General features: G+C 41.3%; 1 protein-coding gene across 1 annotated transcript in view; it reads right to left on the bottom strand.

Moving 5' to 3' along the window:
* LOC126204186 (cubilin-like) overlaps positions 1-26,702 on the bottom strand; it is a 1,516,445-nt gene that overhangs the window by 79,714 nt on the left and 1,410,029 nt on the right. The window contains exons 60-62 of the mRNA XM_049938590.1: positions 20,346-20,572; positions 18,466-18,628; positions 6,101-6,312 (exon numbers count right to left, since the gene is read on the bottom strand). Of these exons, the coding sequence (XP_049794547.1) occupies positions 6,101-6,312; positions 18,466-18,628; positions 20,346-20,572 (602 nt within the window). The remainder of the gene's footprint in view (positions 1-6,100; positions 6,313-18,465; positions 18,629-20,345; positions 20,573-26,702) is intronic.

The raw sequence follows: 26,702 nt of genomic DNA on the forward strand, positions 1-26,702 counted from the left end.
CGGAAAGACTTACCTTAGGGGATTTAAAAATGTCTGCTTGTGTCTGTGTATGTGCGGATGGATATGTGTGTGTGTGCGAGTGTATACCTGTCCTTTTTTCCTTTTTTCCCTCTAAGGTAAGTCTTTCCGCTCCTGGGATTGGAATGACTCCTTACCCTCTCCCTTAAAACCCACATCCTTTCGTATTTCCCTCTCCTTCCCTCTTTCCTGATGAGGCAACAGTTTGTTGCGAAAGCTTGAATTTTGTGTGTATGTTTGTGTTTGTTTGTGTGTCTATCGACCTGCCAGCACTTTCGTTCGGTAAGTCACATCATCTGTGTTTTTAGAAACATTATTATTCTCTATTAAAGGTACTCAATTGTCACATTGTTGGTGCAAAGTTGACCACCATATCTTGTTTAACTCTGGTCCTGTCTTCTATTAAAATTATTGTGGTGTTTCCGAATCTCTATAGCTTCCTTATACATAAGTGCATAATAATGTGATGTCCTGGGCACCATGCTCGTCTCACTAAATTTTATTTCATGATTACCCACAGTTGGCGAAGAAGTTTTACAGATGACCATGGCCTCTCAGCCCAGAAGTTTTACGTAATGAAGATATCGGCCATGAAAGCCTACACATTATGAATAATGGGATACTAAGCCAATCATAGTTTGGATTTCAAATGGGCCCTTCTACTACTTATACATTGACTAAACACACAATAAAAACTATAAATGATAAAATGTCACCAATTAGAATCTTCTGTGGCTTATTGAAGGCATCTCACTGTGTCAGCCATAATATTCTATTAGAGATGTTAAGGTCTCATGGAATATATACTGCAGTAAATATCTGGTATAGTTCTCATTTAGAAAAAACGCAGAAAGTTACCCTAGGCTGTTTTGAGTAATACAAAGAGGGCTGCCACACATCTTTATGAGGAGAAATTATGAAAGGAGTCCCTAAGGGTTTGATAATTGGCCCACTATTGTTCTTGCTTTATGTTAATAATTTGTCATTTTATTTGAATCAGGAAACAGGATTAGTCCTGTTTGCAGATGATACAAGCATTGTTGTGTAGCTGAGCAAAGAAGCATCAACAGATAAAATAGTAAATTATGTTTCTGTAAAGTTACTGAATGGTTTTACACAAATGAGCTAGTTTTAAAATTTGTGTTGTGGTGTTCCCCTCCTGTTAACCTGATATACAAACAAGAAATTGTAAACAGGGTAGAAAATTGTAAGTTCTTAGGTGTGCATATTGGTGAACACATAAACTGGAAGGAAACATATAGCATACCTGCTAAAATATTTAGATTCAGCTATTATTTCCATAAGAATAATTTCCAACTTTGAGGTATTGAAGCCAGTAAATTTATGTGTTTCATTCACTAGAATCTTATGGAATAATATTCTAGGATAACTTCTTGCTTAGGAAAAAAGTGTTCATTGGACAAAAGAAAAGTATTAGAATTATATGTGGAGTTCACACACATACCTCATGCTGGTATCTTGTTAAGCAGCTGGGGATATGAACCATAGCATCACAGTACTATTATTCACTTATGAAACTGGAGATCTACAATGAATCTAAATTTGAGAGTAACAGAGGTATTCACAAGTACAGCACTAGAAGGAAAAACAATATTCATTACCCTTTAATCAATCTAGAAAGGGGTGAAACACACTGCTACAATACTCTTTCACAATCTGTCCATGGAAATAAAATATCTAGCAAATGGCAGAAGACTTTTCAAATGAATATTGAAGAGGCTTATCCTTAACAACTCCTTCCATAGCATAGAGGTATTCTTGAATACAGATACTTAGTTCCTTAAAAAACCTGTACATGAGTGTCGTGCAGCCATGTAAATTTTTATTTACCTTTATATGGGTGTTCTATGTTTTTTCTGTTCACATAATTCTCACTATAATATTTACTGTGAATCTGATCTAGTGAAAAGTAACTAAGTACAACTACAAGTCACTGATGTTACATCGCTGATGGAATGATCTGACTCCAAATGACAATTGCAGCTGATAGTCTTTGTTTATCAGTCACACTTACCTGTACTTCTTTACAGTAATGTAAAGATGATAACCAAAGTAAGAAATTATTGTTGTAAGTAAAATGTTGGCTACTTTATTATCAAACAGTGAAATATAATCATGAGAAAATATGAGACATCACTATGTATACCAATGACGATGTACCACAAATTGTAGAATTGTGCTATCTGTCTGGGAAATGAATACTCCACACTTCAAACACAGAAAAAATGCTTTACATTGACATCATAAGCTTCAGTGACATTTATAATTTAATTGCCATCAGGGTATAGTCTCTTGGCAATGTTCATGAAGTAATGCAACAGAGAGACCACTGAGACCCTGCTTGGTAGAGTAGAATACTTGGATGCCTTGAGGCAGGTATTCAAGACACCAATCACTTTATGTTCTATGCACAGTACTGCAGACATGCATATTTATTGTGCATTCAGCTACACCTGAAAGTGAACGAAAGATGAATGTATCTACAGGTGAGTCTGGCATTAGTCTGAAAGATGATTCTTATGGAAAGTGATGGTCAGCACAATCACATTACTGTGACAGAGAGAGATCAGCTTGGTGGAGGCTCTGGTTTTGGGAGGCATTTCATAAGAGGAGAACATGCAGTTCCACATCTTTCTTGTTCACTACATAAAGTTAATTCCCAAAAATACAGGTACAAGGTACAGCAAGTGTGAGTTTTCAGAGATTCAAGTGGTCTATTCCGGCGGTTTTTGGCAACTACAGGAAGCAATGTGGTGCTGGTGTGCAAGAATCACATATCCCCTACTTAGAGGTGCTTTACCGATCATCTTTTCAGGATAGTCGGCTGCGATGATCTGCCCAACTTCTCCGAAGATATGACGCTGTTTGGAGGAATTTTCTCTACTCTTAAAATGATTGCGCACACTCTATATACTTTTAAATCAATCCTACTATATTTCACTTCCACAAGCAGAGCACCACATAACACTTTTCACATAAATAAATCATACTTTGTAAGCCCAATGACTAGTGGTCCACCAGAAACTACACTCCTGGAAATTGAAATAAGAACACCGTGAATTCATTGTCCCAGGAAGGGGAAACTTTATTGACACATTCCTGGGGTCAGATACATCACATGATCACACTGATAGAACCACAGGCACATAGACACAGGCAACAGAGCATGCACAATGTCGGCACTAGTACAGTGTATACCCACCTTTCGCAGCAATGCAGGCTGCTATTCTCCCATGGAGACGATCGTAGAGATGCTGGATGTAGTCCTGTGGAACGGCTTGCCATGCCATTTCCACCTGGCGCCTCAGTTGGACCAGCGTTCGTGCTGGACGTGCAGACCGCGTGAGACGACGCTTCATCCAGTCCCAAACATGCTCAATGGGGGACAGATCCGGAGATCTTGCTGGCCAGGGTAGTTGACTTACACCTTCTAGAGCACGTTGGGTGGCACGGGATACATGTGGACGTGCATTGTCCTGTTGGAACAGCAAGTTCCCTTGCCGGTCTAGGAATGGTAGAACGATGGGTTCGATGACGGTTTGGATGTACCGTGCACTATTCAGTGTCCCCTTGATCACCAGTGGTGTACGGCCAGTGTAGGAGATCGCTCCCCACACCATGATGCCGGGTGTTGGCCCTGTGTGCCTCGGTCGTATGCAGTCCTGATTGTGGCGCTCACCTGCACGGCGCCAAACACGCATACGACCATCATTGGCACCAAGGCAGAAGCGACTCTCATCGCTGAAGACGACACGTCTCCATTCGTCCCTCCATTCACGCCTGTCGCGACACCACTGGAGGCGGGCTGCACGATGTTGGGGCGTGAGCGGAAGACGGCCTAACGGTGTGCGGGACCGTAGCCCAGCATCATGGAGACGGTTGCGAATGGTCCTCGCCGATACCCCAGGAGCAACAGTGTCCCTAATTTGCTGGGGAGTGGCGGTGCGGTCCCCTACGGCACTGCGTAGGATCCTACGGTCTTGGCGTGCATCCGTGCGTCGCTGCGGTCCGGTCCCAGGTCGACGGGCACGTGCACCTTCCGCCGACCACTGGCGACAACATCGATGTACTGTGGAGACCTCACGCCCCACGTGTTGAGCAATTCGGCGGTACGTCCACCCGGCCTGCCGCATGCCCACTATATGCCCTCGCTCAAAGTCCGTCAACTGCACATACGGTTCACGTCCACGCTGTCGCGGCATGCTACCAGTGTTAAAGACTGCGATGGAGCTCCGTATGCCACGGCAAACTGGCTGACACTGACGGCGGCGGTGCACAAATGCTGCGCAGCTAGCGCCATTCGACGGCCAACACCGCGGGTCCTGGTGTGTCCGCTGTGCCGTGCGTGTGATCATTACTTGTACAGCCCTCTCGCAGTGTCCGGAGCAAGTATGGTGGGTCTGACACACCAGTGTCAATGTGTTCTTTTTTCCATTTCCAGGAGTGTATTATGTACTTTCACAATAAATACAGTTCCAAAAATATCTCAAGGTCCTCTCAAGTCCACCTTCCACAACTCTAGAGAGTCAGTAAGTAAGTAAAAAATGTCTTTTCTTTTCTTTTACACAATTCAACTGTTCGCAATAATGGCTGGCATAGCACCGTCATGGAGTAAGGTGCGCTTGCTCCTCGTGCTGGTCATGTAGCTTCTGTGATGCGCAAGGCAATCACTTGCCCATGCCAATCGACCGTCACTATTCCTGTATTCTTTTGACGCACATCCACCCTGCACACACAGAAAACTGGCATGAGTTAGACACTCTCCCATTTCTCATGCTCGTGTGTAAAATATTGGGTGTTCGAGACGGTGGAAAGCCGAGGGTCTCTAGACATTGCATAAAAATTCTCAAGGCACTACGCTATACCTCTTCATGAATGAAAATGATCAACTACATGATTTTTGACTGCCGTTTCAGTACATGTATCCAATACATTTATTGGCCAATGAGATATCTGGATCAGAAATCTATAAAACTAATGTGAGGCACAATGTGAAGATGAAGTGCAGTCCAATAGTGGCCACTATAGATGTTTGAAGAACTATGGAGAGGTATTTCTCAGGAACCAGACTAACTGCCGATAAAGCTTTTGAACCATCTCATAAACCACCTTACCTCATAGTGAGTGTGCCTCATTGTTGCAAAATGTATGTGTTGTTTGCAAGTTACAACATTCCACATTTATAGTTGCAAAGATTTAGAACTTCTTCAATGCTTATGGGAAGAGAGAACAGGCCTACCTAAACCACAGGATAATAAAAGCAACTGGATCTTCCACTGTAGGATGATAAAAGTCTTTCACCAATATTTGTATAGCATACTGTACATAGGCCACCCTTCAAAATTAAGGCAGCGATGTTATATGAGACCTAATGCAAACAACAGTCATCAATAAAATGCACTATACCAGTAATTTCCATTGACACTGTATCGACTGTTTTTTATAGGAGTGCTAACACAGGCAGGTACATAAAGAGAAGAACACCTAGGAGGAGTATGATAACATTTGTTTCTAGATCTCACATACAACTGGATGAATTGTATTACAGACTGTGATCACTAATGTTTCAAGAAATGAGGCATAATTGAAGTACCCATAATCAAATCAATCTATTAGTGAAAACCACTTATAATTACCATATATAACTAAAATATGTTAAATGTTAGTGTTTTTATACATGGGCAATCCAATTTTTGTACAATAAAAAGCCACTATGTGAAGGAAAGCAGCAAATAAATTTGAGAAAGAATACAGATGTAACAAGACAGACAGATGGAAGATATCAACCAAAAGGTATGGGAAGTTATCAAGCAATAGTTAACGAAGGTAGTTGGTGAAAAAGGGAGCAAGTAGTGAGAATATACATTGAGATTGATAATTCCAGTTGGTAGGAAAAAGTGACAATAGGATTTTATGGCTCATCAGCAACAATGTTATAAATAATTTAGGATTAAAGGTAATAACTCAATGAATATTAAAGGCATTGAATCTTAATGAACATAAATTAGCTTAGCCCCATTAATAATTATTTGATGTGTAGATACCAAATCAACATACATACCCGTCTATCATTCACACTAAGTCTTGCTTTTTCACAGTTCTGCCCACCACCACTGATCTGGAGATCTGCTATGTGAATATCGATAGATAAATAATGAGGGTCACTTAACAGCCATCGGCAACGAATGTCTGCTGGATAGTTTCCTGGGTACCCAGGAGATTTCAATTCTTGTGGTGTATTTCCAACATTCAGAAGTGGAGGACCACATGGAGCTGTTGCAAAAACATATACTGGCACATGATTAAGGCAGGAACTGTAAACATAATCACATATGATGCACCACATTTGACATTCACTAATACATAACTATATTTACAATCAGATATTCCTTTATAAAAGCAGACAAAAATAAATTTTTGGCAGTACTTTTATCAAATCAAAAATGAAAGTGCATACATAAAGACAGATGACCAAGTTCAAACATTGTATTATACTACCATGCAGTTGATCCACACTTATGTTCTTATTTCGGCATTGATACAGTAGTAGAATGAAACAACTATTTCAGAAGTTGCTAAACCTGGAAAATATATGCTAAAGTTTTGAAAACCTTCATGTGGTGAAAGAATGTGTTGTACTTTAAAACACTTAAATATATGGAAAGATCCTTCATTTCAGGCTGTTCCAACCTGAGCACCTGCCTGAAGGAAAGTGGGCACCTGTGGGCAAGGGCAGCCAAAGTAAAGTAAAGCTGTCATCAATCTGATGATGTTTTTGAATACTGCAGGGCTTTAGTGGATATGATCCTGTTGGAGTTGATATGCCACTGCCCTCCTCTGACCTATGAATTGTCTCACGTAGCCAGTTTTTGGGGGATACAGTTTAACATGGATTGCAAACCATGGTGTAATTTGGCATTTTCCACATCAAAAAACATTGCCACAGGTGACAGAAGTATTATGTTACAGATAAAGATCCTAGGATTGATAGGAATCAAATCTAAGAGCTTTGGGTTTGTAGTCTAGCACTTTACAATTGAGCAAGGTTGGGCAAAATGCTTATGAGTGTTCTTTAATGAAGCCAATTGTATGCAAGCAGGGGTGGACAAACAGGTTGCATGTGCATACTCAATACTGTGCATATAACGCTATCAGATACTGGGGAAACCTTGATCTAGCAAATACATTGCAACAGGATATGATTAACAGAAGTATTCAATCCAAGTGAAAAATAGAAATATTTTTGAAACAAGACTTAGATTTTGTTTTACAAGTGACAAAATATTTGGTGGTGACCCCTTACTGCCATAAGACACAGAATGCTCTTCTGTGATCGATCATTAAACTGGGACCTTTCCACAGTTTTTATCCTCTTCATTATGAAAAGCAGCTGTTCAAATGGTTCAAATGGCTCTGAGCACTATGGGACTCAACTTCTGAGGTCATTAGCCCCCTAGAACTTAGAACTAGTTAAACCTAACTAACCTAAGGACATCACACACATCCATGCCCGACGCAGGATTCGAACCTGCGACCATAGCGGTCTCGCGGTTCCAGACTGCAGTGCCTAGAACCACACAAAAGCAGCTCTTCACAACAATATGTTGACCCACATTAGATTTAATGTCAAAAATATTCCTGTGTAGCTTTGGAAACACGCATAAACACCAAAATGCCATAATAATAAATTTGTTACATCATAATATCTGTCATAAAGCAAAGTACAGTTCTGGAAATCAGTTAGTTCTAATTGCATTTCAAAAGGCACAATATCTGGCACAACCAAAAATGGAATACTAAATAATTTGAAACCATTTTGTAGACTACAGAGGTCTTGCAATCTTGGCTCAAAAGACTGATTAAATTTAATAATGTTTTGTCAATAAGCCACGAAACATGACTGTGCACATGAGTGCACCTACAAAAGACATTTTAAAACCATTAGGTTGCCTGCAACAAGCTACTTTCTGATAGATGGAGTTTGTCTGTGTGTGCATTTGTTTTATTGTACATGTTGGTAATAAATAAATTCTTTCCTTCAACAGACATATTGAAGTTATTTAACTGTCTCATATCAGTGAGATAGGCCAAGCCAAAACCTATTTGTCATCACCAAGTGCTGGTTGCATCTCCCCTTTCATTTCCAGAAATATAGTAACTTCCTTTCAAACTGCAAAAAATATGTTGAGAACTCTGACTATAGTAAGCCATTATAGAGTGTTATGATTAGGCATGTCAGCATACACAGCTTCCAAACCCTGCAAAAATCCCTTGGACTGGTGGTGACTGACACTGAGACACATTACAAAATCCATAAATTGTACCATAACCTTCACTATGCCATATTGCACACTTTATGATTCCAAATGTGGTCAACATGTTTTCCTTATATGAGACACAAAGCCTTGCAGACTTCCAACCACCTATGGTGCACCATCTGTAGCCACAGAACAGTCTGTCTCATGGCAAACAGATGTTTTCAGTGGATTTATGCAGTGCGTCAAATATACTGCTACCTCTGGTTGTATAATCCATAGTTGTTACATGTAATAGCTAGTCGAAAACTCGTAGTTGCAAGTCAGCACCCTGCACAAACCTTGCTTGTTGTGCATGGTCTGCTACATCTGTGCTGTCATCAAGTAGTAGTGAATAAGGAACAAAAGTCTGGCCTTTCCTCTACAGCTGGTTTTCCAGGTCTATACCCCATATTTTGGGTCTAATGAGAAACTGTTTGCTTGGTGAGTTCAAACTCACTCATTTTTTTTTTTTTTTTACCTCTTCTGGCATTAAATACTCTATATTGGTCAACAAACATAATCTGGATACGGGTCCCATTGAGAATGGTCTGCCACTTGTTGCAAAAATGTGTGAAGCTTTGTAGCCTGCTCATAATGCTGCAGACAGGTACAATGAAAAGATTGTTAGGCATTAAACTTTCAGCCAAAGCCTTCACCAGAATAGAAAAATATGGATGCATTCACACAAGCAAGCACACCTTTTTAACACTTGACTGCTACCTCTGGCCTAGCAGAGCACCTTTAACAATCATAATTAGTCATCATAGCAGGGAACTATCTAGATTTTTAAAACAGCCATGAGTGTATTGCTGCTAGAAAGGTAATGCAGAAGGCATACAAAACTATAGCACCATTTCACTAGTCATCATTGCCAAAAATTATTGATTCAATTATGAAAGACAGATTAATCAATTACTTGAATAAATAAAACTTTCAACATGAATCAAACTTGGACTCCAAAGTAGTTGGAGTACCGAGTCAGGCATTGTTACAGAAATCTATTTTTTATAGCTTGTGAAGTTATATGAGACGTGCTGAACTGCATGTACTGAAGCTTATTAAAATTAAATGAGTATCCATTTGCCTTGAAACATCTGCTAATACTTCATTAGCTGCCTTTCTGTAAGAGGGCTGGTGGTATTTTTATATTCCTATATTTGCATCATCTGCAAAAAGTAAAAAATTTGCATCTTCTGAAACTGCAAATCGAGATCAGTTACGTAGTTGACAAACAACAGAAGACCCAGTTTCAAACCTTACAGTACACCACATCTCATTGTTTTAAATTCTGAGTACCTATCAATAAATGATTGCCATGGACAATAGCAAACAATAATAGAGGCATGCTAAGATATCCTGAATGAAAAAAAAAAAATAAATAAATAAAATAAAAAATTATATATATATATATATATATATATATATATATATATATATATATATATATATATACACAAATGTTTTCAAGAGCATGTGAGAAGATATAAGGAACATTTTATAAGAGAAGTAATTGAAACGAACAAGAGTATGATGAAAATTGTTGTGACTCGCCGATCATTCAATGTGCTGCCGCACAATTACGTGCGTCGTCTAGATGCGGCGCTGTTTGCAAGCCATGCAGCAGCCGCGCCACCTAAGCGGTCAGCCAGCCAGCGGCCGCTAAACTTGGACTCAGTGTTCATTCGAATATTACCTTGTTCACATGTCTTGCTTTGTCAACTTGCTCAGTGACTTATATGTGTTGTGTCGTTTTGAAATATACGTGTTCAACTTGACGTTATAACAATTGTCAATGAGGTAGTGGATTTTTCCTTTTCATCGTTGACCCACAGGTTTCCATGGCTACTGTCGAGCAACTATTGCAAGGTCTCATTGAACAGCAAACACTTCTAACATCGGTGATTCACGATTTCGTCGCGGCATCAAATGCGGAGCGTGTCTCGTCGTTGTCTATACCTCCTTTTCCTCCGTACGTCGAGACGGCAGAAGACTGGTCTGATTACGAAAAACATCTTCGACAGCACTTCCTGGCATTTCATGTCGCAGACGAACAAACATGTAAGTCTCTGTTCCTTTCATGGATTTCACCTCAAATGTATCGGTTGTTGTCGCAATTGGCTCCTTTGAAAGATGCTGCATCTTTGTCCTTTGCTGAAATGTGCTCACTTCTATCTGTCTATTTTCAAAAGCAAACGCATGTGGTAGCCGCTCGTGTTGCCTTTTATTGTTGTCAAAAACAACCGCATCAATCCTATCGCACTTGGGCTGCTGAACTTCATGGCTTCAGTCAAAAATGTCAAATTGTTACTGACGTTCACAAAGAATCCTATGCCGATTCCCTGGTACGGGATGCTATTATCCAGTCGGTGCCCTCACCCTAACCATAAACAAACCTCTAAGAAACTGCAGCACAACCCCCGGCAACTTCCTTCATGTCCGCGGTGTTTTACGAAACAGTCACGGGAGGACTGTCCCCAACACTGGGCCGTGTGTCACAATTGCAAAAAGAAGGGTCATGTGTCTGCTGTTTGCAAATCCGACCGCATACATGATGTTCACGACCGTGACGTTGATTCTGCTTCTGTGTTGTCTGTCAATTGCACTTCTTCCCTTTCAGGGAAGTTATTCCTCACTGTCCAAAGCCTTGGTTGGGATGTTCGCATGCAGGTGGATACCGGTTCTGCTGCCACTATAATTAATTCTCAGACGTATCTTCAGTTGGGTTCTCCACTGCTATCACCTGTCACTCGGCAATTACGGACGTACAATAAACAGAAGATTTCGCTCTTGGGACAATTTAATGCTGAGGTATCTTACAAATCCATCATTCGCACTGTTCCCATATTTGTGGTCGACCAGAATAATGCAGAGAATCTTTTTGGTTTCGATGCCTTTCGCGTTTTTGGGTTCTCCATAGATGACTCTGTCAATATCGTCTCTGATGCTATTCCTTATGCTCAATTGGATTCCTTGTCGACGACATTTTCGTCCCTTTTTTTTCACTGAGCAGGGTGGCGCAGTGGTTAGACACTGGACTCGCATTCGGGAGGACGACGGTTCAATCCCGCGTCCGGCCATCCTGATTTAGGTTTTCCGTGATTTCCCTAAATCACTCCAGGCAAATTCCGGGATGGTTCCTCTGAAAGGGCACGGCCGACTTCCTTCCCAATCCTTCCCTAATCTGATGAGACCGATGACCACGCTGTCTGGTCTCCTTCCCCAAACCAACCAACCAACCAACCGTCCCTTTTTTCTCTTGGGTTAGGCCATGCAAACAACTTTGAAGCTCATATCACACTCACACCCACTGCTCAGTCTAAGTTTTTTCAGGCTCGGCCCATTCCTGTGGCCCTTCGTGATCGGGTAAAACGGGAGCTGGATCATCTCACTACTTCAGGGGTCTTGCTTCCTGTCACTTCCAGTAAGTGGTCCTCTCCTGTCATTGTCCTTACTAAGGCAAATGGTGATATTCATCTCTGTGGCGATTTAAAAGCCACTGTAAATGCTCAGTGCCTTATCGACACTTACCCTATGCCCCGACCTGAAGAATTGTTCACTAAACTTGCGGGAGGACAGCATTTTTCTAAAATTGACCTATCAGAAGCTTATCATCAACTTCCTCTCGACGCGGCTTCCCAGCAGTTTCTGGTCCTTAACACGCCTTTTGGCCTCTATCAATACCAACGATTGCCATTTGGGGTTGCCAGCGCCCCTGCTCTCTTTCAGTGATTCTTGGAACAATTATTGCTCCCTGTCTCTGGGTGTATAAATTACATGGACGCCATTGTTGTCACTGGCTCCACCACTGAAGAACATCTTCAGAACCTCCACACACTTTTTCATGTCTTACAGACTGCCGGTCTTAAGTGTAATCTTCAGAAGTCACAATTTTTTCAGGCATCTATCACATACTTGGGGTTTCAACTCTCTCGGGATGGTATTTGTCCGCTTCAGCAAACTGTCACTGCGATCAATGCCCTTCCTCGCCCTACATCTGTTAAGGAGCTGCAGGCCTTCTTGGTGAAAATAGCATACTATCACAAGTTTTTAAAGTCTGCTGCTTCGGTGGCTCAGCCATTGCATCGCCTGTTGCATAAAAACGTGCCTTTTCACTGGTCCGCGTCATGCGATGCGGCTTTCCAGGAACTGAAGACTATGCTGAACAGGACCCGTGCTTGGCTACTTATCGACCTGGCCAACATCTTGTTCTTGCTATGGACGCCTCTCACTACAGGGTCGGTGCAGTCCTTGTGCACCGTTTTTCTGATGGCTCTGAACAACCCATTACTTATGCCTCCAAAACACTCACGGATGCCCAACAAAAGTATTCTCAAATTGAAAAAGAAGCTTTGGCCATTATTTATGCTCATCATAAGTTTGGTGTTTTCCTCTACGGATCCAAATTTCATCTTGTTACGGTTCACAAACCACTTGTTTCCTTGTTTCATCCATCATCGTCACTTCCCAACAAGGCTGCACACCGCCTCCAGCATTGGTCTCTTTACTTGTCTCGTTTCAATTATGAGATTCATTTCCAGCCGACAGCTCAACATGCGAATGCTGATGCACTGTCTCGCCTTCCCATGGGTCCTGATCTGGCATTCGACAGGGACGAACTTTTGTGTTTCCACCTGGATGTTGCCGAGCAGCAGGTTGTGGACGGATTCCCCATCATCGGGGACCGGCTGGCGGCTGCTACGGGTTCTGATCCTACTCTTGCCCGGGTTTTACGCTGTATTCAGAAGGGTTGGCCAGATTGTCCATCTGCTAAGACTTCTGACCCATTGCGGAACTACTACGCTTTGTGCTACCGCCTCACAGCTAGGGATGGGGTTATCCTCCTTTCCACCAACAATGCTTTGCCGCGTGTTGTGGTACCTGCGTCTTTGCGTGCTTCAATCTTGCGGCTCCTTCACCAAAGCCACTGGGGTGTCTCTTGCACAAAATCTCTGGCGTGCCATCATATGTACTGGCCTGGCATCGACTCTGAAATAGTACATATGGTCGCTGCCTGCGGCCCTTGTGCATCACAGGCTGCCGCCCCGAAGTCATCTTTGTCACCGTGGCCTTCGCCTGAGACGCCCTGGGAGCACATTCATGCTGACTTCGCGGGACCATTTTTAGGTACTTATTGGCTCCTCGTAATTGACCCCTACTCTAACTTCCCTTTCATTGTCCGTTGCACGTTGCCTACCACCGCGGCAACCACAAGTGCTCTCGCCCGCATTTTTTCTTTGGAAGGCCTTCCCTCTACTCTTGTTACTGATAGTAGTCAGCAATTTGCCTCTTCTGAATTTTCGGATTTTTGTGCTCGTCACGGCGTTACGCATGTCACGGCCCCTCTGTTCCATCCACAATCAAATGGTGAGACTGAAAGACTTGTCCGCATATTTAAGGCTCAGATGCGGAAACTCTTGACTTCTTCTGCTGCTGATGATGCGCTTCTCCAGTTTCTGGCTTCTTACCGTTTCACCCCCATGGGCGACCACAGCCCGGCTGAGCTCTTACATGGCCGACAGCCCCGCACGCTACTTCATCTCCTGCAGCCTTCCACCTCACGGCCGCGGGTGCCTTCGCTTGGCCGGTTCACCGCCAACGACCTTGTCTGGGTACGGGGATATGGCAGGCGGCCAAAATGGAGTCTGGGCCGTGTCCTGCGACACCGTGGCTGACGTCTGTATGAAATTCAGACGGACACGGGTGTAGCAGTGCGTCATTTGGATCAGCTTCGGCCTCGTGTGCTGGCAACGCCTGTTCCGAATGCTGCTACACCACCTTCGGCTCTACCTGAAGCTCGGGATCTTGGCATCTCTCATTACTCACAACGCAGCCCTCTCACCATCATCTCGGTGTCAGTACAAGAACAGATGCCACCGGGAGACGTGCCCATGCAGGAACCGGATGACCATCATCTGTCAGAGCCAATCTACTCGCCTCCTTCTCCTACGGATGCCGACTCATCGCCCATGTCTCCTGTAATATCAACTGGCCTTGCCGCAATGGGCAAATTGGTGCAAGAGCCCCAGCTGATACGACCGCTACGTCTCCTGTCATCTCGACCCGGTATCATCTGTACGGGAAGCCTCCTCCTCAAGACTTTACGGCCAGTCAAACAACATCTATGGACGTTAGCACTCTACAGGCCACCTCCATCAAGACCAGTGCAAAAATTTCAAAGGGGGGAAAAGTGTTGTGACTCGCCGATCATTCAAAGTGCCGCCCCGCAATTACGCACATCGTCTACATGCGGCGCTGTCTGCCAGCCATGCAGCAGCCGCGCCACCTAAGCGGCCAGCCAGCCAGCGGCCGCTAGACTTGGACTCAGTGTTCATTCGTATGTTACCTTGTTCACATGTCTTGCTTTGTCAACTTGCTCAGTGACTTATATGTGTTGTGTCGTTTTGAAATATATGTGTTCAACTTGACATTATAACAAAAATGAAACAGAAACTTAATTGGGATAAACACCACTTTTAATTAATTAAGACAGCAGATGGTGCAGCGAAGAAAAAAAAGAAAATTCTGTAAGCGTTTGAGGATTACCTTTGTTTGTATAGCTTATCAGATAAAACAGAAATTACCAGTTGGTAATGAAAGTAGTCACATTCTACGAATAATGCCTGATAAGGTGTATAAAGCTATTGAAGGCAAGAAGGAAGGATAAGCACTTGCAGCTGTAGTGTTCAATAGAAATTTTTTGAAGCTGAAAAAAAAATGAAGTTCTTAAAATTATTCACAAAAAGTTTACAATGAAGACAATTCCCTGAAATATAATAATGCTGTAACTATTCTGCTTCGCAAGATGGAAGGCAGACAAGACCTTCAATGCTATTAACCTATAAGCCTCCTCTACATAACATACAAGATATTCACAGAAATCTTGTCATTCCTAAACCACACAAACCTTAAAAACCACAAAGAAAAAAAAAATTATTTTAACCAACAACAGAAACAAGCTGAACAAGTCAATGGAAAATTTGGGATGGAGCCCAACAATATGAAACTGGTGTGGTGTTCCGCACTACCCCGGAGGAGTGATATGTACCCCTATGTGCTCTTGAACACAAATGATACTCACAGCTATTTCCACTTGTTAATAAATGAAGGATTTAATAAAATAATTATAATAAAAAAGAAATCCAATAGCATGATCATACCAGTGTCTTTAAGAATATAATCTGACTCACTTTGTTAAAAGTGTACAAATGTTTTGTATTCAACAGAGCTTGGAAATCTTCACGGAGTTTCAAACACTGTAAGTCAGAAGGAAACTGAAGGGAGCTAGTCCCCAAGTTCTCTTTGCAAACCCTTCATCAGTTGTAGACAAAACACACAAATATTCTCATACATAACTGATTCACACATAGTCACTGCCACCTCTGGGTACTATTAGCTGGGTTTAAAAGTGGCTATTGTGCAATAGCGCACTTTAAAGTCTTGAAAAAAGTTATAACTGAGCCATGAGTAGGAATTCTTACATTCCCTATGGTTCATAGATTGTGAGAAAAAGTTTTGGCCAGTTTCAACAAACCTCTACTAACAACCTCAAGGCACTGATTCAACCTATGTCGATGTACTAAATAATATACTCAAAACGGATATATCAATGTCACAGGTTTCATCAGACTTCATTAGTGCACTGGGAAATACAGAATTAAAGAAGGACTCTGAAAAAGAAGATTCCATATAACCAAAATCATTCTTGGGAGTCATAGAGGAAGTTTTCAAATCTCTCAACTGGGAAAAAGGAGGAGGAATATATGTTAAATAGCACATAACTAAACCATGTTTGTTTTCCTGAAGGTACTGCACTTTTTGACTCTAGAGCAGGTAATTTCAACAACTAATTGAACCACTTAATAGAGAAAGCTATAAAGTAGGCCTGAAAATAAGTTATAAAATGACTACAATAATATACAAAGAAAACACTGAAAGTAAAATACTAAAAGGTAGTAATGAAGTCATAGAACCAATAGATGAGAGAAGTTTGGATGGGAAAAAAGAAAGAGTTCAATGCACTGGAGTGTTTTTAGTAAACTAAAAAGTTGTCTCAAAGCCAGCTACTAACGAAAATTTTACAATCTGCATGTATTACCAGTTGATGTATGGAACTAAGACATGGAATTTTAAGGTAAACATAGAGGGTTACTCTTTGAGCAATAGAGAGATGAAAAGTGGAAATTACTGGGAGATAAAGGAAAACACATATAATGGATCAGAAATTAAACTGGAGTACAAAGTGTAATTATGACACTAATGAAAAAGAAATGAAGGTGGGCAGGATATGTCGTCAGGCAAATAGATAGTAGAGGCACTAAGGAAGATCTTAGCTGGACTCTAAAGATAGAAAAAGACCAAAGCAACAGCTTAATGGAAGATGGGTAGGTGACATTAGAAAATATGCAAAAACAATATGGAAGGGTATACAAACACCAAAAAAAGTCTTGCATGACCCCAGTTCTCAGAACTCCTGAAGATTGACATTGACTGTGGATATTGTACCACAGACACAGTCCCTTTGACTGCTCAGAGATGTCACTAAGCCCACCTAAAGATGTAAACAACCAGGCATGAGCAGTGCCTATTAGATATAGGGGGTCCGACAGCTGATCAGTTCCAGTTATTTCCATGAGGAAGGAGGTACACGGCTCGTGTTGTCTGTAGTTCAACCATGCCTAGATGGTCAATACCACGGTTCAACTGTGTCTGTATTGTTACTTTGTGCCAGGAAAGGTTCTCAACAAGGGAAGTGTTCAGGCATCTCAGAGTGAACCAAGGCGATGTTGTTTGGATGTGGAGGAGATACAGAGAGACAGGAACTGTCAATGACATACCTCGCTTGGGCCGCCCAAGGGCTACTACTGCAGTGGATGACTGCTACCTACGGATTATGGCTTGGAGGAATCCTGACAGAACGCCACCACGTTGATTAATGCTTTTTGAGCAGCCACAGGTCAATGTGTTATGACTCTAAGCATGTGTATTAAGCTGCGTGATGAGCAACTTCACTCCTGATGTCCATGGTGACGTCCATCTTTGCAACCACAGCACCATGCAGTGCAGTACAGATAGGCCCAACAACATGCCAAATGGACCACTCAGGATTGGCATCACGTTCTCTTCACCGATGAATGTCACATATACCTTCAACCAGACAATCATAGGAGACACGTCTGGAGGCAACCCGGTCAGGTTGAACGTCTTAAACACACTGTTCAGTGAGAGCAGCAAAGTGGAGGTTCCCCGCTGTTTTGGGGTTGCATTATGTGGGACCGAAGTATGCCACTGGTGATCATGGAAGGCACCGTAATGGCTGTACGATACATGAATGCCATCCTTCGACTGATAGTGCAACCATATCAGCAGCATATTGGCAAGGCATTCATCTTCATGGACTATAATTCGCGCCCCCATCGTACACATGTTGTGAATTACTTCCTTCAGGATAATGACATCGCTGGAGTAAAGTGGCCAGTATGTTATTCAGACATGAATCCTATCGAACATGCCTGGGATAGATTGAAAAGGGCTGTTTATGGAAGACGTGACCCATCAACCACTCTGAGGGATCTACAGCAAATCGCCTTTGAGGAGTGGGACAATCTGGACCAACAGTGCCTTGATGAACTTGTGGATAGTATGCCACAACGAATGCAGGCATGTGTCAATGCAAGAGGATGTGCTACTGGATATTAGAGGTACCAGTGTGTACAGCAATCTGGACCACCACCCCTGAAGGTCTTGCTGTACGGTGGTACAACATGTAATGTGTGGTTTCCGTGAGCAATAAAAAGGGCGGAAATGATGTTTGTGTTGATCTCTATTCCAATATTCTGTACAGGCTCCGGAACTTTTGGAACCAAGGTGATGCAAAACTTTTACTGATGTGTGTAGCTGAAGACTGTAGTTGCAAGGAGAAGTTTGGAGGATGCCTTTAGCCAGCAGTATGTGTAAAGTGGCTTATGTGGCAAATACAGCTTGGATCTTATCTCCTCCTTCCCCAACTCTTCTTTGCTTCCTTCAGTCTCAAAAGAATTGGTGATCACTATGAAAGTTGTTCATTAAAGAATAACTTATGAAGTATTTGAGAAGTTTTAAGTAAATAAAAGTACTATAAAAGTACACATACATGTTCTCTGGAAAACTTGTGCTCTGAACCCTGGCGCATTGTAGGTGCCATCAGAAACAAAGCGTATCCACATGTGGTCTGAGGATGTGATGACCTTCTGTGGAATTTGACTGCCACAAAATTTTCCCAGCAACTCTGAGTACTGGCTGCCACCATCACGTACCTGTATTCCATTGAAATATTGTTGTGTGCATATGAATATATAACATGAATAATTGCAGATTAGTCTGATTGTGTTGGATTGTAAACTTGCTTTTCATTTTGCGGTCAAGAATTGAAAGCAATGATTTTATTTTGTTGAAAAAAGTTAAATTTTACTGTACTAGCCAGGTCCTTAAATCACTAGTGCTTTGACTGTACTAAGTAGGATGCAACCAAAATAACTTAACCTCTTGTTCTGCATTGGCACAGTAGAGAAGTGAATAATGGCAGTGTGGATATTCCATGAGGAATGACCATTGCACAGCAGCGGAGATGCAATTTGACAGCTGAAACCTGTACACAAACACTGACCTCACAGAAATTCTAAGCTATAGTCAGTGAGTCTGCAAATGATCATATTATCAGGTTATGCTTGTATGACCAATTAAAAAAAAAAATAATAATAATAATAATAATAATAAAAATAAAAAAAAACAAAAAAAAACAAGAGATCATCATCAATAGTCTCTGACTACAGTACTGGAAAACTGAAATCATTACATAAATGAAGGTTTAATCAAAGCAAAAACTAGCTATAGCTACATTTCTCCCCTCCTCCTTCAGTCACTTTATTGTGTATTGGCAAATGCACACTTTTTCATGGGATTTTTACTCCCTCCTGACATAAATTTTAAGACATTATACAGTCTCCTATGCCGGACTATGAAGCACTGTCCTTATACCTATGGTACATGGAGATTGTGATGCCCTGCTGTGTATATAAGAAATAGCAAAAAGAACACTCAATGTATGCAGGTTGCCAAGCATGAGACAGTTGACAACAGATGTGGCCACACTTACAGGATGAATCACATAGCTCAGCAAATCAGCAGCCAGCATGCAACTGAGATGAACACTCCTTCAGAACAAAGGAATGTACTCATCCAACGGTCAAGACAAAAATACATTTCTGCATTAGGACCTCGTTATTTTGTGCAAGGCTACTACAATTTTTTATTTCTACTCCTCAACTCTCTGAGGTTGTATTAAATACTCTTGCCAACAATTACAGTTCATTCTGCCACACTTTCTAAATTCTAGACCTTGTTCCTTTACACTCTTTCTCAGCTTTTCTTTTTTAATTTCTTGTTTTCTTCATTTGCAGATAACTAATACTCTTAGTTTACTTCAAAATTCTATAGAATTTCCAACAGACTGTCTACAAGCATAAGTATTTATTTAGTCAGCTTAAACAGAGTAAAGTAAATACCCTTCATTAATACCATCTAAGTATAGCATTATTAAAAACAGTGTACATTAAAAAATGATTTATAATCACTGTTTACCCATATAAATATATTTATTGTTTTTATATTCTTTATTGTTCTACACTATGCTATAAGACACAATATGAATGAATTAACAATAATTGTAAATGTGATGATGTTTAAAATGCAGTAAATTCTTGGCAGTAAAATCAGTTTTGTCATAAATTTATTGCACACTAGAACAAAATTTCTAAGAAACAGGAATATCAAATACAGAAACTCTCCTTGTGAAATCACAATACAGGCCACTAAGAATAGATGATTAAAAAGCAATGAAAAATGCAAGGTATTGGGTGACCTGACATTTAATTTTGTATATATATTGAACACTAAAAGAAAATAAATCCTGAAATTTTATTTTGTATATAAATTGAACACTATAAGAAAATAAATGAAATGTGCAATATTTACCTCTAGATAGTCACAGTTACACTCTGCAACTGCCTGTAAAGGACTGTGACATGTTTCAATGTTAAAGGAATCAAACTCCAGATGAATTATACTTGATACATTAGCAAGAATTGTCCAGTGGCAATCAAGGAAAGTTTCATATTGTCCATCATGATCAATGTCCACTGACTGAATTGTCTGGGGACTATCAGATACATGAATAATTCCTCCACACCCTTGGGAAGGACCTAGAAGAAAAAGAAGGATACATAATAAATATGCCTACATTCTTAAAACATCGCTAACACTTGGTTTAAGAATCGTGAAAGAAGATTGTACATGTGGAAGAGACCTGGAGACACTGAAACATCTCATATTGTTTATATAGTAGAAAGACAGAGATTTAGGAACCAAGTTTTAAATTGTAAGGCATTTCCAGGGGCAGATGTGGACTCTGACCACAAATTATTGGTTAAGAATTGTAGATTAAAACTGAAGAAACTCCAAAAAGGTAGGTTTGTAGAGAGTTTCAGAGGGAGCATTAAGGAATGACTGACAAGAACAGGAGAAATTAATACATTAGAAGAAGAATGGGTAGCTTTGAGAGATGAAATAGTAAAGGCAGCAAAGAATCAAGTAGGTAAACAGACAAGGGCTAGCAGAAATCTTTGGGTAACAAGAGATACTGAATTTAATTTATGAAAGAAGAAAATATAAAAGTGCAGTAAATGAAGCAGACGAAAAGGAATACAAACATCTTAAAAATGAGATCGACAGGAAGTTCAAAATGGCTAAATGGGAATGGCTACAGGACAAATGTAAGGATGTAGAAAAACCAGTCCTAAGCAAAGAAGCGAAACCAGAAAGGTGGAAGGAATATATAGAAGATCTACACAAGGGAGATGTACTTGAGGGCAATGTTATGGAAATGCAAGAGGATGTAGATGAAGTTGAGCTGGGAGATATGACACTGCATGAATAATTTGACAGGGTACTGAAAGGTCTAAGTTGAAACAAGGTCCTGAGATTAGACAACACTGATAGCCTTAAGAGAGCCAGCCATGACATAACTTTCCCACCTGGTATGAGACAGGCGAAATACCCTGAGACTTCAAGAAGAACATAATAATTCCAATTCCAAAAAAGTAGGTCTTGACAGGTGTGAATGTTACCGGACTATCAGTTTAATAATCCACAGTTGCAAAATACTAACGATAATTGTTTACAGATTAATGGAAAAACTGGTAGAACCTGACATTGGCGAAGATCAGTTTGTGTTCTGTAGAAATGTAGGAATACATGAGGCAATACTGACCCTATGACTTATCTTAGAAGATAGGTTAAGGAAAGGCTAGCCTACATTTATAGCATTTGTAGACTTAGGGAAATATTTTGATAATGTTGACTAGAATAATCTCTTTCAAATTCTGAAGGGGACAGAGGTAAAATACAAGGAGTGAAAGGCTATTTACAATTTGTACATAAACAAGATAGCAGTTATAAGAGTCAAGGGGTACAAAAGGGAAGCAGTGGTTGAGAAGGGAGTGAGACAAAGTTGTAGCCTATCTCTGATGTTGTTAAATCTGTGTATTGAGCAAGCAGTAAAAGAAACAAAAGGAAAATCTGGAGTATGAATTAAAATCCATGGAGAAGAAACAAAAACTTTGAAGTTTGCCGATGACATTGTAATACTGTCTGACTTTGAGGTTTGCGGATGACACTGTAATTCTGTCAGAGACAGTGAAGGACCTGGAAGAGCAGTTGAATGGAATGGACAGGGTCTTGAAAGAAGGATATAAGGTGAACATCAACAAAAGCAAAACGAAGGTAATGGAATGTAGTTGAATTAAATCAGGTGATGCTGAGGAAATTAGATTAGGAAATGAAACAGTTAATGTAGCAGATGAGTTTTGCTATTTGGCGAGCAAAATAACCGAGGTGCTCAAAGGAGAGAGGATATAAAATACAGACTGGTAATGGCAAGGACAGTGTTTCTGAAGAAGTGAAATTTGTTAAGATTGAGTATAGATCTAAGTGTCAGGAAGTATTTTCTGAAAGTATTTGTATGGAGTGTAGCCATGTATGGAAGTAAAACATGGACAATAAATATACGTCCAAGGCAGACCGTATATAAAACAATTGAAGATATTGAATTTAAAACAACAGCTGCAGACAAGAGGAGCAATACTATTAAATCTGTCGCCGCACACGCACTTTTAGATGGACCTTCAGTGTTTTGTGGATGCAGACTGAATTTTAGCATTGATTTGAATGACACATTTTCACATGGTAATGGCTGGTTAACTGTAGCCATTGTACGAGGTGGTACAGGTGTTCCAAACGTGTCTGGATTGGAAAGTTTCGTGGACAGAGACATCATAGCCTACAAAAAAGGACAGTGTTTCTGAAGAAGTGAAATTTGTTAAGATTGAGTATAGATCTAAGTGTCAGGAAGTCTTTTCTGAAAGTATTTGTATGGAGTGTAGCCATGTATGGAAGTAAAACATGGACAATAAATACTTTAGACAAGAAGTGAATGGAAGCTTTTGAAAAGTGGTGCTACAGAAGAATGCTGAAGATTAGATGGATAGATCATGTAACTAATGAAGAGGTACTATACTGAATTGAGGATAAGAGGAATTTGTGGCATAAATTAATTAGAAGAAGGGATTGGTTGGTAGAACACATTCTGAGACATCAATGGATCACCAGTTTAGTATTGGAGGGCAGCGTGGAGGGTAAAAATCGTAATGGAGACCAAGAGATAAATACACAAAACAGATTCAGAAGGATGTAGGTTGCAGTAGTTACTTGGAGATGAAGAGGCTGACATAGGAGAGTAGCATGGAGAACTGTATCAAGCTGACCTTTGGACCAAAGACCACAATAACAACATATTCACAACATGCAGGATGCATTATAGTTCTAAAGTTACCTAATATTTTTATGACAGCTGTTGCAGACAGACATACAAACTTGAACTTAAAACTTGTGGGCTTTCGATGTTTATTCATGAGCAAGGAAGCAGCACTGACCAGAATGCAGGAGGCTTGCAGGAACTGCTAGACTGCATTGTTTTCCATATTAAATGGCAATGTCTGATCTACATTAAGTGTCATATTGTCATTTGTTTTTCATCTTTCATGAGCTGAGAAACCCATTGATATTTATGTCAAAATATGGAGAAATTGTGTTACAGGTATGAACAACATGTGAACACTGGTGCAACAGATCAACGATGACTGAACAGCATGTCACAATGTAACAAAGCAGGCACATCCACAAACCAAACCAAGCATCTTAACAATATGATGTTACACTCACCAAAACTGGCATTTCCATGGCATTTGTGCAAATGATCCTACACAAAGAACTGCAAATGCATAAAATAAGTAGCAAAATACTGACTGATGAATAAAAAGCTGCATGTGTAGATGTGAGTTAGGTGCTTTTGACATGTTATGGTGACATGACTGACACTGTCTTTTTATCAAAAGTCACAATGTATGAGACAGTCATGATAATCTTCAATACTGAAATGAAACAGCAATCAACACAATGGAAACATATCAACTCATAACAACTACAGAAAATTCAGGATGCTATCATTGGGGAGAATGTGAGATTGAAACAGTGAAGGCATGATCCTAAATCATTGTTTTCCACAATGCTATACAGTGATGGCTCCATCATACAAATTGTTTTTGACAACAAAGGTCCATATATACACTCCTGGAAATGGAAAAAAGAACACATTGACACCGGTGTGTCAGACCCACCATACTTGCTCCGGACACTGCGAGAGGGCTGCACAAGCAATGATCACACGCACGGCACAGCGGACACACCAGGACCGGCGGTGTTGGCCGTCGAATGGCGCTAGCTGCGCAGCATTTGTGCACCGCCGCCGTCAGTGTCAGCCAGTTTGCCGTGGCATACGGAGCTCCATCGCAGTCTTTAACACTGGTAGCATGCCGTGACAGCGTGGACGTGAACCGTATGTGCAGTTGACGGACTTTGAGCGAGGGTGTATAGTGGGCATGCGGGAGGCCGGGTGGATGTACCGCCGAATTGCTCAACACGTGGGGCGTGAGGTCTCCACAGTACATCGATGTTGTCACCAGTGGTCGGCGGAATGTGCACGTGCCCGTCGACCTGGGACCGGACCGCAGCGACGCACGGATGCACGCGAAGACCGTAGGATCCTACGCAGTGCCGTAGGGGACCGCACCGCCACTTCCCAGCAAATTAGGGACACTGTTGCTCCTGGGGTATCGGCGAGGACCATTCGCAACCGTCTCCATGAAGCTGGGCTACGGTCCCGCACACCGTTAGGCCATCTTCCACTCACGCCCCAACATCGTGCAGCCCGCCTCCAGTGGTGTCGCGACAGGCGTGAATGGAGGGACGAATGGAGACGTGTCGTCTTCAGCGATGAGAGTCGCCTCTGCCTCGGTGCCAATGATGGTCGTATGCGTGTTTGGCACCGTGCAGGTGAGCGCCACAATCAGGACTGCATACGACCGAGGCACACAGGGCCAACACCCGGCATCACGGTGTGGGGAGCGATCTCCTACACTGGCCGTACACCACTGGTGATCATCGAGGGGACACTGAATAGTGCACGGTACATCCAAACCGTCATCGAACCCATCGTTCTACCATTCCTAGACCGGCAAGGGAACTTGCTGTTCCAACAGGACAATGCACGTCCGCATGTATCCCGTGCCACCCAACGTGCTCTAGAAGGTGTAAGTCAACTACCCTGGCCAGCAAGATCTCCGGATCTGTCCCCCATTGAGCATGTTTGGGACTGGATGAAGCGTCGTCTCACGTGGTCTGCACGTCCAGCACGAACGCTGGTCCAACTGAGGCGCCAGGTGGAAATGGCATGGCAAGCCGTTCCACAGGACTACATCCAGCATCTCTACGATCGTCTCCATGGGAGAATAGCAGCCTGCATTGCTGCGAAAGGTGGATATACACTGTACTAGTGCCGACATTGTGCATGCTCTGTTGCCTGTGTCTATGTGCCTGTGGTTCTGTCAGTGTGATCATGTAATGTATCTGACCCCAGGAATGTGTCAATAAAGTTTCCCCTTCCTGGGACAATGAATTCACGGTGTTCTTATTTCAATTTCCAGGAGTGTAGAAAGCAAAATTACTGGAAAAGGATAGAACTATGTTTCCTCACTAAGACAGTGTTCCTCATTATTGGACACTCCTGATGCAGGTGTTTCTTTGTAATGACAACTATGAAGTGATGTCTTTAGCATAAAAGCAGCAATAATCTTCAGTTGTTGCTACAAAGTATACACTGTTAATGTCAATACAGTGGTTTCTTAACATTAATTCGTTACCTCAAAGTATCAGTTTATGTTTATCTGTTACTTGCTTACTTTTGACCCTTAATGTTTGGGAAACATAGTGCAACTTTATAATAATTATATCATAAATAATGAAATAAATAAGTAAAACATAAAGTAACTGCAAAATTCTGTTACATACCATAGTTTTGTTGGAATAGCCAAATACTGCAGACAACTAGTTACAAAATGACAATGAGAATCAAAGAATTTGATGAGCATGTGAGTAAACTTCTGTGAAAGCATTTCTGGCCTTGTATCTAAACAGAAACTACATTAACATCAAAATTTGTATCAGACACTTATGTGAGGTAATCACATTATTCTGAAATTGTGGTAGTTGAATATGTAATACTGAGTTCATTGCAGAAAGAGGTCATCAACATTGTTCTGGTTCGATATACACTGCAAAAACCTTCAGTTAATTTATAAGTTCATAGATATCCAGTCAGAGGCAAGTCTGTTATGAGGATAAGAAACCAGATGTGACAGAGAAAATTCCACACTACCTTTATAATTCCATTATGTAAATTGAAGTTGGAGGGGGAAGAATGAAAAGAAAAGGGAGGGATCTAATGATATCAGCTATATTAGTACTTTATGCGGAATCAGTGGCAATGAGTGAAAATATGTGTGGAACTGCAACTCGAACCTGGGGTCTCCTGCTTGGAAGACAGTCGCATTAACCATTTTGTCACCCAAACATAGTGTTTATCTCAGCTCACTCTCCAGCCACCTATTGACAGCCCAGTCATTTTCCTTCATGCTCACTAATTTTAGATTCCCGCTGGAGGCTGAACGTAAATGTGCATCCACACTGAAGGTTGCAGCTTCACTGCTCATTGAGGTGAATCAATTGTATGAATGCATGATGTCTTTTATTTGAGACATGCCTTGATGGGCAATGACTGCACCACCTTCAGTGTCGGTGCACATTTCTGTTCGACCTAAAGGGGATATCTAGAATTAGCAAGCATGGATGACATGGATGGGGACTACAGATAGGTGCTGC

The sequence above is a fragment of the Schistocerca nitens genome, chromosome 9 (genome assembly GCF_023898315.1).
Source record: "Schistocerca nitens isolate TAMUIC-IGC-003100 chromosome 9, iqSchNite1.1, whole genome shotgun sequence".
NCBI lineage: Eukaryota > Metazoa > Arthropoda > Insecta > Orthoptera > Acrididae > Schistocerca > Schistocerca nitens.